At 54.7% G+C, this 15007-nt stretch overlaps 5 protein-coding genes across 5 annotated transcripts; 2 read left to right on the plus strand and 3 right to left on the minus strand.

The window, feature by feature from the left end:
• Positions 1-897: 897 nt before the first annotated feature.
• On the minus strand, positions 898-2704 carry J7T55_001062 (uncharacterized protein; the record flags this gene model as incomplete). The annotated part of the gene is made up of 7 exons (XM_053140341.1): positions 898-1447; positions 1538-1624; positions 1685-2070; positions 2160-2230; positions 2297-2333; positions 2391-2410; positions 2479-2704. The coding sequence occupies 7 exons, from the start codon at positions 2702-2704 to the stop codon at positions 898-900; spliced, it is 1377 nt and encodes a 458-aa protein (XP_052996709.1).
• A 1128-nt stretch (positions 2705-3832) lies between these two features.
• Positions 3833-6557, plus strand: J7T55_001063 (cytochrome P450; the record flags this gene model as incomplete). Its single annotated transcript, XM_053140342.1, has 9 exons — positions 3833-4013; positions 4073-4293; positions 4403-4615; positions 4680-5618; positions 5770-5806; positions 5882-5928; positions 5974-5996; positions 6067-6151; positions 6336-6557. 9 exons carry the CDS (start codon positions 3833-3835, stop codon positions 6555-6557), a joined length of 1968 nt encoding a protein of 655 aa, XP_052996710.1.
• Positions 6558-7327: 770 nt separating this feature from the next.
• Positions 7328-8116, plus strand: J7T55_001064 (Trafficking protein particle complex subunit 2-like protein; the record flags this gene model as incomplete). The annotated part of the gene is made up of 2 exons (XM_053140343.1): positions 7328-7378; positions 7478-8116. 2 exons carry the CDS (start codon positions 7328-7330, stop codon positions 8114-8116), a joined length of 690 nt encoding a protein of 229 aa, XP_052996711.1.
• A 1328-nt stretch (positions 8117-9444) lies between these two features.
• Positions 9445-10876, minus strand: J7T55_001065 (malonyl CoA-acyl carrier protein transacylase; the record flags this gene model as incomplete). Its single annotated transcript, XM_053140344.1, has 2 exons — positions 9445-10559; positions 10663-10876. The coding sequence occupies 2 exons, from the start codon at positions 10874-10876 to the stop codon at positions 9445-9447; spliced, it is 1329 nt and encodes a 442-aa protein (XP_052996712.1).
• Positions 10877-12107: 1231 nt separating this feature from the next.
• J7T55_001066 (bacterial transferase hexapeptide) lies at positions 12108-14433 on the minus strand (the record flags this gene model as incomplete). The annotated part of the gene is made up of 3 exons (XM_053140345.1): positions 12108-12182; positions 12254-13578; positions 13638-14433. The coding sequence occupies 3 exons, from the start codon at positions 14431-14433 to the stop codon at positions 12108-12110; spliced, it is 2196 nt and encodes a 731-aa protein (XP_052996713.1).
• Positions 14434-15007: the final 574 nt, after the last annotated feature.

Here is a 15007-nt window from a genome sequence, read left to right on the forward strand (position 1 = left end):
AGCCCTACGTCGCTCTGGTTGACAGCGAACATTTCTAGCGTCCTCGTCCTTTGTATGTGATGGAGCATGCTGTGCCTATAGCACCCCCTGAGCTTTATCAAGACCCGACGTTAGCATATTGTCTGGAGGAAACGAGGGAGGAGTGGTCAAGTCAATCTCATTCCAAGCCGATTTGTGATTGGAAATTGATATCGGACAGGGCGGGTGAGAACCACTCATGGACGTCTGAGATGACACGCGGGACCCAAAATGATGTTATTTGGTTGATCAACAGGGAACAGAGTTGGATGATCTTCGCCATCGTGAATTTTACGTCGCTATGTGGGCTCTGAATGTAGCATCTGTCAAGGAACTTGTCAAGCAACGGGAAGCTCTTAAGATGGAAAAGCTGCGAGATGTATCTGCTGGTTCGTCGCACGGAATTGCAGGGCAGCTCACGACTGGACCTACCGTAAGCCCCAGTCAGAATGGTTGGCCAAGTATCTCTTCCAACACCAACTTGAGGGCATCTCAAACCCCTAGTATTTATATATGCGGAGACGTATGTGTCCACTGACCTATCATGTTGGCGTACTTGCCTATATAACTCGAAAAATATACTCCCAGCATCCGGGTCCATCCATTTTCCTCTGGCCTACTGATCACACCATTCTTTACCGCGATGAGCTCCTGGAGCGAGATTAGGGTTGTCCAGCGAGCATGTGAGAGACTGCGTTGTGGTTTCTATAACATCTCTGGGCAGCTATTGCTACGTGAGCTACATCAGAGTCTACTTGTCAAAGTACCTCTAGTCCCTTGCCTCTTCTGATAAAATGTTGTGTCCGTCATGGTGTCTCTTGGTTATGGTCATGACCAAGCTCATTTACTTGAATAACATGGAGGCTAGCCTACGCCTTATCAAACAAGGTGCCCTGTATACTCCCCATATTCCCCATATTGATACCGTGGCGGATGATGTAAGGCCGCTGGCGCCTGGGGCACCGTCTGAGTATATGAGCCGGGCAGAGACGCGGACCCAAAATAACTGTCTTGCCCCCAGGTATCTACAGAATGGATGATCCTCAGCTGGCTGTGATATTCATCGATAGAATCTAATGAGTTGAAAGTCGCGAACGTGGCCGCGTCGGTGCCGATCATTGGCGCGATTTTCTGCGTGTTGGTTGTGATGGTGGAGGAGCGATACGCCCGGCGGATAAAGCTCCTGAGGCCGGTAATGGCGCCGTCGCCCTTGACCATCTGCGGCAGCTGGTGCTCCCCTTCCTTGGAGGAGGGGTCGTTCGTCGTATTGTACCTGTCGCCCCCTTTTTTGCTAGAGCGGATGAAAATCCGGGTGAGGGGTTCTTTAAAGGAGTTCCAGGATGTGGCTAAGCTGGTAGCGATGACTTTGAATGGGAGTGCCACGACGGGCATACACGCGCAAATTAGGCCGATGTTGAGCTCCAGAATGCTATCAAGAAGAATCAGAACTCTCGTTTGTGCTGCTCTAAACGAGACAATCAAGCAGATGGGAGAGTTTTCGAACGAGATTCTTTCTTACCCGAACACGTAAACTACACTCCATGTTCCATCTGCCATGTCCAAAGTGTACCGCGCAGCCAAGCCCCCAGCGGAGCTACCACAGGCCCTGAGGTGAGAGTCAGCAAGACGCGCGAGGGAAGCTCAAGTTCAAATTGCGGGAGCTCACAACAGGCCTGTCAAAAACACACTCATGGCCCCAAGCTTCCGATTTAGTGGGAGACTAAGGTGAGAGACAAGCCACAGAGGGATAGCCAGAATATACAAGTCCGAGATCAGACCAAAAACGCCATTCACCAGCGAGTTTTGACTCTGTGCCATTGTGCACCTCCCATAGTAAGTTGTATAATGCCATGTCTGGCCCTTTCTGGGTACGCAATTACTTAGGATGAAGATTGAGAGGGCGGTGTAAACAACGGTGATAGATGCGATACCAGCCCAGATCAGCCAGTACGCCCAGCGTATGGGGCTGAAGAGTCGGAGATAGAGGACCAGCAGGGTGAGTTTAAAGAACATGGAGCCCAAAGAATGTAAAATCAGCCCGACCGTCGTGAGCTACACACTTCAGTATTAACCGAGTGCCTTATCACTGCTCCTGCGGCAAGCCAGCAGGAAAGGATTAGTGCAGAGACAAGGAAACGTACCTCCAAATAACGATCTGTAATCCAAGACAGGGGAACGTCCCACAGATGTCTTCCCAATGGATAGTCGGCCTCTGACTTATCTTTAGCAATTCGCTCATCACAAAGGGTATTCCTTCTGTTGCTGTAGGCAAACTTACCAATCAGAACGGTGGCGCAATACGAGATAATGGCGGCCTGAGCTCGCGATCAGCTTGACAGTCAACATTGAAGCGTGCTCAAAATGAGTCTCACAGCGCTCAGGACGCAAAGGTCTAATATTACGAGGAATCAGTGAATTACTCAGACTTGATCTAGGAATCATTAAGTATCATATACATACAGTCATCAGCCGCCAGCTTGCGCATCTGTTGTAAACGGGTACCAAGACGGATGACAACGAGGACGGACATTATCGGCATGAAGATGTATATAAGAACCCGATATACGATCGCAAGTGAGGGCGGATTGACGAAATTGGAGGTCAGGCCATCGGGAGGCTGCGCTGCCGGGATCTGAGAGAGATCCTGTCGCACGGAGAGGGTGATGAAAGTCTTGAGGATAGCCATGGTGTCTATTATGGTCAGCTTGTGGACTTGAAAGGATAACGTTGAAGTCGAGGTCAAGCTTGCATAGACAAGGAATATCTTGAGCAGTCAAAGACACCCACATTTGGTTGTTCAACGTGAATGTGAAACACGAAGGAAAGAGCCAAGGGGAATATGGATGGGAAAGAGAGTGGTAATTAGGACATCTGTGGCCAGTTCACGAGTATATGTGATACTATCACACAAAACCAAGCGGCTGATCCCGCAGCAGGACGTTAACTTGGATCGCAGGTCAAGAATATCTTCGTCGGATGGACAAAGGGTGGGGGCGCGGCAATGGAATGTGCTTCACCGTCTCAGTGCCAAAAATGGATACCAGTCCACCGGGACTTCGTAGCGGTTGGCTACGAAAACTCTTGATAACAGCGGAGATGCAGCCACTCCGCTTAAAATGCGACCCAGGAACCCATCCACGATGCTGAAGTACATAGTCTAGATACTTAAAAATGCAGCACTACTCCAGATGTCTTTGGCCGTAAACCAACAAGAGTACTGTGTAGTATACACTACCGCCGCCAAATTCAGCGTGGAATAAGATGCCTTGACTAGAATAAGAGAGCAATGGGGAGATTTGCTCATTGACATTCACAAGGAACTCCGCGCTTGTTCTAAAGATATTATGAGGACGATGCCCACTCCCAGTTGTCACCCAAGCAAATCCTACTGACTCAACAGAACCGTTTTTGGTGTCTATGTATTCAGACCGTCGGGCTGATCTCTGACTTGTCAGAGAATGTAAAGGCGCATGCATGCAGACGAGGCTGTTGGTTAGAAACTTGCACGCGCCCGTGGACCTAGCTGGTGCAGGCCCGCGGCACAGCACATGAGCCCGTCCTGGAAATGGCCAAGCCACCAACCAACAGTCCATGAACACTTGTCGCGTCTACGGCGCAGCGAAATTTGAAAGTCTCCAGAATCTCATCTAAAGTGGTAGGCAGATCTCATCTCGATAATTGGCTCCGCCTTGCTACCGGGACTGAAATACTACTACGGCATTCGATGGCCAACCGCCAGGACTGGATCAAGGCGGAGTTTTCTTCTCCCTTCTGCTCTGCAACAGCGACACGAGGATCTGCGCTACCGTGTAAAATGCTTACGCAACTTTTCGTTGCAGCAGTCGTGCTGCTAGTATCCTACCTCTACAGCAAGATTCGGTTCAAGAGACTGCGCCAGTTCGCCCGCTTTCCCCAGCTGCCTCCTTCGGTGCTTCTTGGACATCTTCAGACTGTTGACAAGTTCGTTAAGCGCTCTGAACCTGAGGCTCATCCAGGTAACTATCTAGTTCCCTGATAGTTCCTCCGTCAAGTACAGCAGCTGACCAGAGACCAGATGTCGCTTTTGCGGCTATGCATGAGGCCTTAGGCCGCCCACCTGTCATGTTTGTGGATCTTCGTCCTATAGCTTCACCTATGCTTGTTGTAGCTAGCTATAAGATCGCGGAGCAGATTGCAAAGCCGTCAGACGGTTTTCCTCACAGCCCCCCAAAAGTACCAGAGATATGGAACCATATGGTCCATCTCAGCGGGCCAACATCAATCGCGTCTTCCAAGGTAAGTGCTTCATATTCGAATAGCTGTGTTCCTTGGGCCCGCAAATGTTTCTGCAAACCTCATCTCTTGACATACACACACTGACTACGGTCTTGTCCACACTTAACAGGGTGAAGAATGGAAGGCACTTCGCAAGAGATTCAACCCTGGTTTTGCTCCGCAACACCTTCTCAGCCTTCTGTCAGCTATTGTGCACAAAGCATCCATCTTTGTAGATCGCCTTAACGATCTCGCACGTAGTGGAGATGAATTCCTTCTCCAACGCCTCGCTACAGATCTGACCCTCGACATTATAGGAGATCTAGCACTTGATGCCGACATGGTGTGTGAAGGGACCTGCGTTCTTAGACTGCTTCAAGAAGACTAACGATTGACAGGGAGCTCAGACCGCAAGGCCGGCGAAGTTGACTCGTGATTTCCAGGAGCTTATACAGACCTACACCAGCGAGCAGATTGATTTGCCGTGGTGGTTCACGCCTCGCCTGGAGTGGAAACGCAGCAGCCTTGCTACGCAGGTCCGAAACACACTCCAGGCCATTGTTCAAAGCAGTCACGCCAAATACGATCGGAGCGCTAATAGGCCCCGAAGCATACTCTCTATGAGTCTTGAGGATATAGATATCCTGTCACCAAAATTACTCGGTACAACATGCGACCAGCTAAGCACTTTCTTATTTGCTGGCCATGACACCACCAGTACCACTATAGCATGGATGCTCTATGAGGTTTCGCGCACACCCCACGCCCTGCACGCAGTGCGTACTGAGCTTGATGAGCTGTTTGGCACGGACCCGAACCCGGCGGCAGTGGCTGCTCGTTTGCTCTCGCCGGGCGGGGAGGAGCTTGTCAACCGCATGGTCTACACATCAGCCGTCATCCGAGAGACGCTTCGATTATGGCCCCCCGGCGCTACATCACGTATGACTAGGCCAGGGGAGGGGCTCAGAGCTACTATGTGTACCTCTGAAGGTGAAACCTGCGAGCTAGACTTGGACGGGATGATGCTCTATCACGTCCCTTATATCATCCAGAGGGACCCGGCCGTCTATGGCGAGACGGCTAACACTTTTGTGCCGGAACGCTGGCTCCGGCACGACGCTGCCGACAGCATCCCTGCTGGTGCTTGGAGAGCGTTTGAGAGGGGCCCGCGCAACTGTATCGGCCAGGAGCTGGCGACGATAGAGGCGCGTGTCGTGATGGCGCTGGTGGCTCGGCGCTTCGATTTCTCCAAGGTGGGCATCGGAGCGGCCATCCTTGATGGCGCCACTGGCCAGCCTGAAGTCGGCGCCGATGGCCAGTACAAGGTCGCGGAAAAGATGTACAATGTGAGTTTCCTATACCATGAGCCTAGAATAGACGAAGCTGGCGGAAAAGTTCTTGTGACTAACCGAACGTCAAAAAATTACAAGACCAGGGAAGTGACTTCCAAACCGGTGGATGGAATGCGCATGTGGACCAAGTTTGTGGGATGATTAGAAATGTGATGGCTTTGTGTCTGCTGGACCTGAGCCGAGTAAAAGCATGTTTCCCGATCCTCGTGTCGATTCTCAATGCGCTCTATCGCTACTATAGTGTGGCTAACGCTCAGAGGTTGTCGAGGACCACAAGCTCAACAAGGTTTACCTGCTGAAGAAGGTGAGCCTGATTCTCGTGCATGCTCATCTCTGCGCGCAACACTAGTCCGTCGCTGTATGGAGACCGACGTGAGTACACACAAGGATCGGAACCCCAGTTTTGCCACAACGCTGACCAGGCAATCTACCTTCAAAACAGCCAGACACATATATTCAAGCATGTACGCTTCATGGGCGGCAAGAGCAGGCCGAATTCAGAAAGCGCCATCATCCGGCGAGGCTTCGTATGTCTGATGGCAGGGCGCTTTCCTACCGCGAGTGAGAGCTTGCCAATGGCATGATCCTCAGCTTTGCAGCTATGATGATCCTGCGGCTCGATCTGCGCCCCGCCCCCAATGGCCAGTCTCTTACGGACAATCGTTGGAGTGTGTTTTCTTGGGTATGGGAATTCCACGTGTGGTTCTTCAGCTAGAGAATGAGGTGCGCGTCGAGATGGCTCCTGAGAGAGAGAGTTTGCTGGGGATCCTGCTGCGCCCCGGCGGTTGCAGCTACTGGCTATTGGTGTGGGTGAGCACCATATTGTGCTACATGCACCCCGACTGTGTTGTTGAGGACGGGTTCACGCCGGAGCGGAATAACATTACCTTGAAAAGCATGCCTGCTATTTCTGTCCATGTTCAAGATCAATAGTTCTCATGACCGCTACTAAGCAGCTTCCGGATGTGATGGCACATCTATAGGCTACTGCAACATAGGATTGGGCAGGAAAAGTTATGAATAAGGTGCTGGCTCCGCCCCAAAGTGATTCCAAGGAGCTGTTTTCGATCCTGTTGCCTCCGAAAGAAATGAGAACGTGGATATACTTTGGACTCAGGATGAGCCACTTTCGCACGGTACGCAACCATTACAAGACAGTAGTCCTGCACAGATTAACACGGCCAACGCACGCAATCAGTGCTATCGCATGAACTACGTTGCTCTAGGCATTGGCCAGAATGCAACAGACGTCGCTTCGCTGGACGGCCTTGTTTGAACAGTCCGTGTCGACCAAAGGGACGGCCACGACCCTTGTCACAAACACTGTTCGACAACACCACTATAGTTAATACTTCCTCCAAGATGAAAGAGAAAGCCGCTCTTCGAAGCAGTAGCTCGAAAGATTGGCCATATAACTCAAGTGTCGACATGAGGCAGTTCTAGTTGGGTCGCGCCGCGGTTTGTATTGTGAGAAAGCAGCCAAGTCAGTACCTGGGTACTTGGCACGTGCTTATGTAGCTGAACGGCTGGTCCCGCACCTCTCAGGGGGACTTGCGAGCTATGACTAGGGTACCTAGGTAGTCTTGGAGCTTTCCCGACTTTCAGTCTCAACGCCTGCGTCTCTAACTGTCCATGTGTTTACTATGCATGTCTGCCGCATGGGGCCTTCACCGAACTCTCGAATACGCCGATAGCCAGAAGCCATGGCCACTGCGATACCCTCCATAGCCTGTCTAGGCGTCATAGGCCGAAATGTAAGTATACACACCACCACAAAGAGGACTCCCCCCCGGAAAAACCACAGAGCAAGTTCAATCTGACGCCAGAGGCGCTGCCCCTCCCAAACCAAACAGAACAATCCACTCCACATCTCCATCTTCCCGTCTCACGACCCGGCCACAAATACCCTCAAGCCCATTCGCACGCCTCTGCAGTTCTCACTGCTGCTGTCCTCGACGCTCGACATCTTCGACCTGCGCGCGAAGCACTCGGCCATCGGCGGTGGTTCCTCGGCCTCAGGCAGCGCCTCGTTGTCGGGCGACTACGGCCTGCTGCACGCCGTGGACGAGCGGCTAGCCGCGTACGGCTACGAGACCAACACGGGGGTCAAGTTCGTCGTGGTGGTGGACATGCGGGGCCGGCGCATCGACAGCGCCGCGCTGCCGTCGTCTTCGTCGTCTGCCACAGCCGCCGAGGATGCTAAGGGTGCTGCCAGCGGTGGTGACGGTGGTGGTGGTGGAGGAGGAGGTGGCATGAGCGCCGCCGCGAGGAGAGGCGCCGCCGCCGTGGTCGGCCTGCGCGAGGGTGACATGAAGCCTGTCTTCCGAGCTATGCAGACGGCGTACGTGCGCCTGCTGCAGAACCCCTTCTACGAGCCCGATGAGCATGCCCCGCTCACGGGTCACGGGGGCAAGAGGATTGTCTCCAGGAAATTTGGGGCGGACATGCGGCGCATCGGGGAGGGGTGGACTGTTGGGGTCACAAGCCTGTGATGCTAGGGCATTGGGGACCGGGCCGGATGAGAGCGTGCTTGAGTATGCGGATTGTTTTGTGTTTTAGACTGGCGTCAGTGGAGTCACTGTGGATGGAAATGGCATGGGGACTAAGTCCCTCCCGATCAGGCGCAGCATCTGGCTTCGAAGAGGATTGCGAAGCATCGCCGTGGCGTTCTAGGAGTTCATCAGAGGGATATGGGATACCGTTCTGCTGCCATGTTTAACATCTACCTGCTAAGTGCCTTGAGAGCCTCCTGCAAATCCCTACACCGCCGCCCCTGGGTCCAAATACCCACTTGACTATCATTTGTCAAGCCAGACTTCTTTTCAATTGTTGGCGACCCCCGTCTAGATCGAGGACGGCAAGCCTGGATTAGGTGTGTAGAAGACGGACCAAGGGTCTTCAACAATTTCGCCATGGAGGCCCATCAAAATCCATGTGCCAGCTTACTCGACGAGGCGCATCCCGATCAGATCTTGATCCCTGGCCACTGCGATCCAAGAGATAGGCAAGCATGCTGGGCATCGCCGGCTTTGAGCCTGGTCTTCAGATATTGGGGACTACTCTTTAGTCTTGTACATGTGTGATAAACTCTGATCTCTTTGTCTGGCTGTTCTCCTGGTGGCCTCTTTCTACCCACAAGAGCCTCTTGGCACTTGCTCTGTCCTCAGCAAGAACTGACAAAACATTATCGACGCGTCAGAATTTCATGAGGTAGCACGTGGGTAGATGGTCACAGCACTTGTCTCCTCTTCCTAGCACAAGTCAATACCCGAGGGCTCTCGTCACTGGACCTATTGTCATTCAAGCGCAGTCTCACCCGAGTCTTGTTGAATGTCTGAGAGCGAGGCAGCACAAGCCCAAGACGTACATGTCGAGAGGCGATAGAGAAGGACACAGACGGCACTCCAAGCGACCTGCTCCGAGCTTCAACAGAAACTCCTCAGTACTGAGAACTTCGGACGTAAGCAAGCTGTGACCCTGAGTTATAGCCTGGCTCAATGTTGCCGGAAGCTTCTGGTAGCCTCTCTCAGTGACTGCATGAGTCAAATGGAGGATAGCATGATAGACGCGACGTGGATTTAAACTTAGTCCAGTAAAAGTCACTGACACCATAATCTTTACCCCAGTATACAAAATTTGTCCTATTGGGCGGACATACTAATCGCTTCCCACATGCGCCGTCCTCCCCGTAACGCAAAACTCCCAAAATTGGTAATAGGACTCCCAGTACCTGCGCTGAGCCATCATACATGAAACCAGATTCTCCCCTCAAGAAGTGCAAATAACAGACTATACACACGCAGCAGTGCATACACCACACTCAAGGCTCATCGCCGATGATCCTTTCTTCCTCTTCCAACATCGGATCTGTATCTTCCAAGCCCCTCAGCATACTGTGTATATCGGATGGATCCGTGATGGCCCAGACGCCGCCGCCCTTGACGGCATCGGTGCCGCGCATGCCGACCTCCTTGCCGACAAGGTTGCGGCCGACCTTGCCCGGCCCGATGCCGATCCACCGCCTGACCTTCTCCTGCTGGTCGACGTAGCGGATGCTGTCCCACCAGCGCACGGTCTCGAGGCACGAGCGCGCCAGCAGGTCCTTGAGCTCGGCCTTGGAGCCAAACGGCCGCGCCGACACGTTGCTAATGCACTTGACCTTGCCCGGGAAGGTGACGATGTCGTCGCCCGAGCGGCCGGGCGCACGGCTCTTGCCTGAGAGCAGGCTGCGCATGGTGGCGACGGCGGGCTTCATTAGTGGGCTGTGGAAGGGCGAGTCGCTGTTGAGACGCACGGCGCGCGGGTCGTGGCCCAGGTACTGGCGCAGGTGGGCAACGAGAGTCTTTATCTTGGCCATGTTGCCACTTAGGACGATCTGATTCTTGCTGTTGATGTTCGCTATGAGCACCTGCTCGATGGGCGGGACATCGCTGTCGGCGCCGCTATCAGACTTATCGCTGCTGGGGTAGGCGACGAAATTGTCGACAGCGTCGATGAGCTGCGGCAGGTACTCGGGCTCAGTAACAATAGCGACCATGCCATACTCGCCGCCATATTCGGCGCGCGCAGCAGCAGTGGCAGCGGCCATGACCTCGGCACGCTTCTGTACCAGGTGCAAGCTGTCCTCGAAGGCGAGGTAGCCGCCGGCGACCAGGGCGGCGAACTCGCCGAGGCTGTGGCCCAGGGTGATGTCGATGCGGTCGGCGACGTCGAAGCAGAACTCGACCTCAAGGATGCGCAGGATGAGAACCGAGGTGGCCATGATGGCGGGCTGCGCGTGGGGAGTCGCGGAGAGAAGCGAGTTGGGCCCCTCGCGGATGATGCGCGTCAGCGAGTAGCCCAGGACCGAGTCGATCTCGTCGATGATGGGGGCGGCGGTGCGCGGGAAGGCCTCGAGCCAGGGGTCGATCATGCCGACCTTCTGGACGCCTTGGCCTACAAGACAAGCCATGTCAGAGTCAGTTAGAGTCAAGTCAAGTCAGAAAGTTATATGCCAGCAGGCATCGTAGGAGAGTGTTGACCAAGAGCGCCCTCGTACCTGGGAAGAATAAGGCCGTCTTGGGCCTTCTAGCTTGGTTGGAAGCATGCCGTCGTTGTTGATGCTGCTGCTGTCCGTTCCGTAATCGTACTCGACTGGTGATGGATGCGATGCCAGGCTGTTGAAGCGTCGTGTGGCGGGGCAGGAGGAAGGAGGAGTTGCGAAAAGGACTGGGACCGCGATGGCCAAGACTCGACAACACTGCGCTCTTCATCCTTTCCTCGCTTGCGCTCTCTCTTTCTGTCTCTACCTTTGTGATGCGCCTCGCCAGCTAAGGGCAGCCAGGAGCCAGGCCGGGGCGAGATCAGGCGCTGTCGTCACCGCATCAGAATATAAACAGCGAGCTCCTTTGGTGCGAGTCAATTGCGTTAGACGGAGAAGAGTCACAGTGGGGGCGAGGAGGAGATGTGAGAGTCGCTATGGTTGGAGCTCTGGGCTGAGGCTCGGATGATCAGCGTCATGGTTAGTGGGGATCGAATGCGGGCGGGAGAACGGAAGCAGGGGACAGCAGGGGACAGGCGACCTTGGAATGTGGAGGATCAGCCGCCTGCCAGAGAGCCGAGGTCCACCAGAGCTTCGGGACTGCTTAATGCACGCCCTGCATGGCTTATTCTCACGCATCTTCTATCTCCTCCATCTTAGTATTTCACGGCACACAGGTAGACCCTCACACTCAGCTTTAGGTTCAGATTTAGGATCAGGTTCAGGAATAGCATCAGGTCAGGCTCAGATGACTTTCAGTTAAGGTTACCGGAGTAATAAGTAGATATATCGTCTCCTCTGTTCTCATCTCGTCTTGTTCATTAACCCAAACAAGCCATTTGGTAGGTATCTCATCCCATCGAGTGCCATCCGTCCAGCTTGTCTATCCAACACACACACTTCCGCTCCCTCCTTGGTTTCCCGACTGTCAACATCCCATCCCAACCATCCATCCACTCTATAACCTTGCCCTCTGTGTAACGCTGCCCACATATATACCCCTTGTAAATGCCTTTTGCAACAGAAAGAGAGCAGAGATAAGCAACGCAAAACAAAGCAAGAAACAACAGGAATCAGACAAAGAAACAAGGTCACCGACTTCCCTCGACCCCTCGAAGCCATGGTGTGCCTGTTTCCAAATAAACACTACAAGCAGTGATATCGAATGACAAGGGGAGCGAGCAAGATAACAATCAGAACAGCAACATACAGCTTTTTCATAAGGGCATTAAGTGGGTATCTTGGGCAAGCAAGAACAGCCAGACAAGTTCGAGAAAAAGCACAGCCAAAACAAACAGAAAACAGAACACAACACATCAAAGAGAAAAGACAACAGGGAATAACAGTCCTCCCATTTCCTCTTTCCCCTGTCAACTCATATCACCCTATACAGTCGGTCATCCATTATCATCTCCATCAGGTGCCGGTCGCACCCGCACGTGCTCGCTTTCTTCGTACTCTCTTCATGGATACATCGAGGCGATTCCCCTCCGGACCTTGGCAGGGCTTCCCGCGACGATGACGTGCGAAGGCTGGGACTGCAGGCATAAAGAGTCAGCCTTCACCATCGCATCTAATGTATGAAGAGAGGGGTAAATAGAAAACATACCTTGGTAACAAGACTCCCGGCACCCACCGTCGTGCCCCTGCCAATCCTGACGCCGCCGAGGATAGTCACGGACCCGCCAATAAAGACATCGTCCTCAATGACGATGCCCTTGCCCGTGCACGCGCCGCGAGCGCCGTTGCGCCGGCGCGGGTCCGTCGTCATGGTGGTGGTGTAGAAGTTGACATTGGGCCCGATGACGACGTTGTTGCCAATGGTGAGCTCGCACGCGTCCAGCACCGTGCAGTTGCGCCCGATCATGGTGTTCTTGCCGATCGACACGTTGTAGCCGTAGTCACACTGGAACGGCGCCTCCACCACCACGTTCTCGCCCACCCGGCCCGTGTGCGTCACAGGGCTCGTCTGCGTCGGCGACAGCTGGATCGGGTCGCGCGGCATCAGGATCTCCCGGAACAGCCGCGCCCGCTCGAGCGGCGACACCCCATTGTTTGGATTCGTGCTGTTGTTGAACCGCCAGCAAGCCGCGTTGCATCGCTCTCGCTCCAGCACCAGCTCCTTCTCAAACGGGTAGAAAGGCCGCCCCGCAATCATCTCGTCCTTCTCGCGCCGCCCCGACGCATTACTGCTGGCGCTACTGACGGCGCCGCCCGCCGCCTGGCCTGCCGTGCCACTACCGCCACCACCAGTTACCCCCCCTGCTGCCCCGCCAGCCGGCGGTACTATTGGCGACGGAAACTGCGATGTGTGCGAAAGGGCAAGCTGCGCTGTCGTCTGCGGATTCGTACTGGATTGTGGTGTGGCGATTGGGCTGTTGGTGCGCGTGGCGTGCATGATGTTGATGTGCGGCAGCGTTGTGCTCTGTGGCGTCAGGTCGGGCTCTGTCCGCGTCAGGTCGTGCAGCGGGGGCACACGCTGGTACTCCTTAGGGCCCCGCTCTGGGAAGGGAACCGGCGCCGCGCTGACGGGGGTCGGAAACACATTGGCCGGGGTGTTGGGATACGCCGAGGACAGGGCCGACAGCTTTTCGTTCGGGTCCATGACCGATGCGGTCGGCAGGGTCGAGGCTGTGAGCCTATCGTCGTCGGTGAGCACGGGTCGCCCCTGAGGTGGTTCGATCCGCAGCGGCTGGCCTCGGTAGGATGGCAATGGCTCGCGTTTCCCTTGGTGGTTTGGTGGCTGCTGGTGTGGAAAAACCGCTGGCTGTGGGAAGTTTGCTGGTTGCGGCATCCCGTATGCTCCCGGGGGCACGTAGTTCGGGTCCTTGGACTCGATCTGGATGGTCTGCACCTTGCTCTCGGGCTTGGGCCACGTCCCTCGTTGTGGAGGATATCCAGCACACACGAACCCGCCCCTCAGACAGTTACTGCCTACACAGAAATGAGTATTCGCTCTCGAGTGACTGACAACAAGTAGAAACCACACTTACACTCTGGCTTTGCCTCATCGCACTTCTTCTTTCTCTTCCGGCACGTCAGGCAGCCCGTCTTCGTCCGGTTGCTGAAGTTTCGTTTCCTCTTCTTGGGGTCAGATTGGATCACGCCGTCTCTTCTCTGTTCTGGTGTGTATTGTCCAGAGTAGGACATTGACATGTCATCGCCGTCCGGGCTGGTTTGCGGGTAGTCCTCCGTGGCTCTCCGCAGCGCGTCTCCGATTTGCTCTTCGGTGTTGGCCGAATCGGGCGCCGCTGAGGGTGGCTGACTATAAGGATCCCGGTCATCTCGCCTCTCATGGGGAGAGTACCACGAGTCCCTGTCCCGCTCACGGTCCGTTTCACGGCCACGTTCCCGCCCCTCGTCCGCGTACGATCGAAAATGTCGCCCTCGTGCGTCACGCTCGTATGGGTCCCGTTCCCCTGGCTCAGAGTCCTGTGACCGTTCGAGGCGGGCGTCTTCCTGTTGCCTCTCAGCCTGTGCAGGTGCTTCTCTCCGCGGTGATTCAGCAGAGCTCGACCTCTTGCGCTTGTGCGAGCTCTCCTTGTCCGCGTAATTTGCTGGTGAGTACGGCTGTCTCTCATGGCCCGGGACCCCTTGAGCCCAGCCGTCACGTTCCCTATGGTTGCTGGGGGCGTCACTTGAGGGTTGCTGTTTGGACGTTTGATCTGAGGCGTGTGCAGGGCCGTTGGTGCGCTCTGAGGAACCTGCGCGCTTTGTACTCGCAGAGTCTCCATTGGCATTGGCAACCTTTGGTGAGCCGGCCCCATTCATGGCTGTAAATGTCGTCATTTTCATTCAGGTGGTGATGCGCTGTGAACACGCGGTATGATGCTCATGCCCTCGGCGGATTTTGTGGTAGCCGTGGCAAGGTGGCAGTGCCGAAAATCTCGTGAAACCGGTGTGCCGTGAGAGTAGATATGCTGAACCCTGCAAAAACTTTCGTCGGTGTGTCCCGGGACTGATCGAGATGTCACCTGCGACAGCTAGGAAGAATGGTGCCGTAGGTGCTTCGGCCGTGAGGCAGCGGGCTCAAGAAGCGGTCGGTAGAGGCCACACCAAACCAGAGTGCCGTGACAGAAACCAAAGCAGAATGCGAAGCTGGGGAAGCCGCGTCGATAGCCCTCGTCCTCACTGAGGCAGGCGCGCTGCGTGGTTGTTGAGACGGTTGTGCCGGCAAGTCTCGAACGTCGTTCTGCCCGCAACCCACTTCCTCTCCGCCTAAGTTTTAAGCGCCCGGGGTCGTTCCTCAACCCTCGAGCCGAGGCCGTCTGCTCGTCCAAAGATTGTAGGATGCTGGGATCTGGGATCAGGTCTCACAAAGAAATTCTAAATGCAATGCGGCCAGGAAAGGTCTGTGTGTGCG

The sequence above is a fragment of the Diaporthe amygdali genome (genome assembly GCF_026229845.1).
Source record: "Diaporthe amygdali strain CAA958 chromosome Unknown NODE_6_length_1560011_cov_65_102424, whole genome shotgun sequence".
In the NCBI taxonomy this organism is placed as follows: domain Eukaryota; kingdom Fungi; phylum Ascomycota; class Sordariomycetes; order Diaporthales; family Diaporthaceae; genus Diaporthe; species Diaporthe amygdali.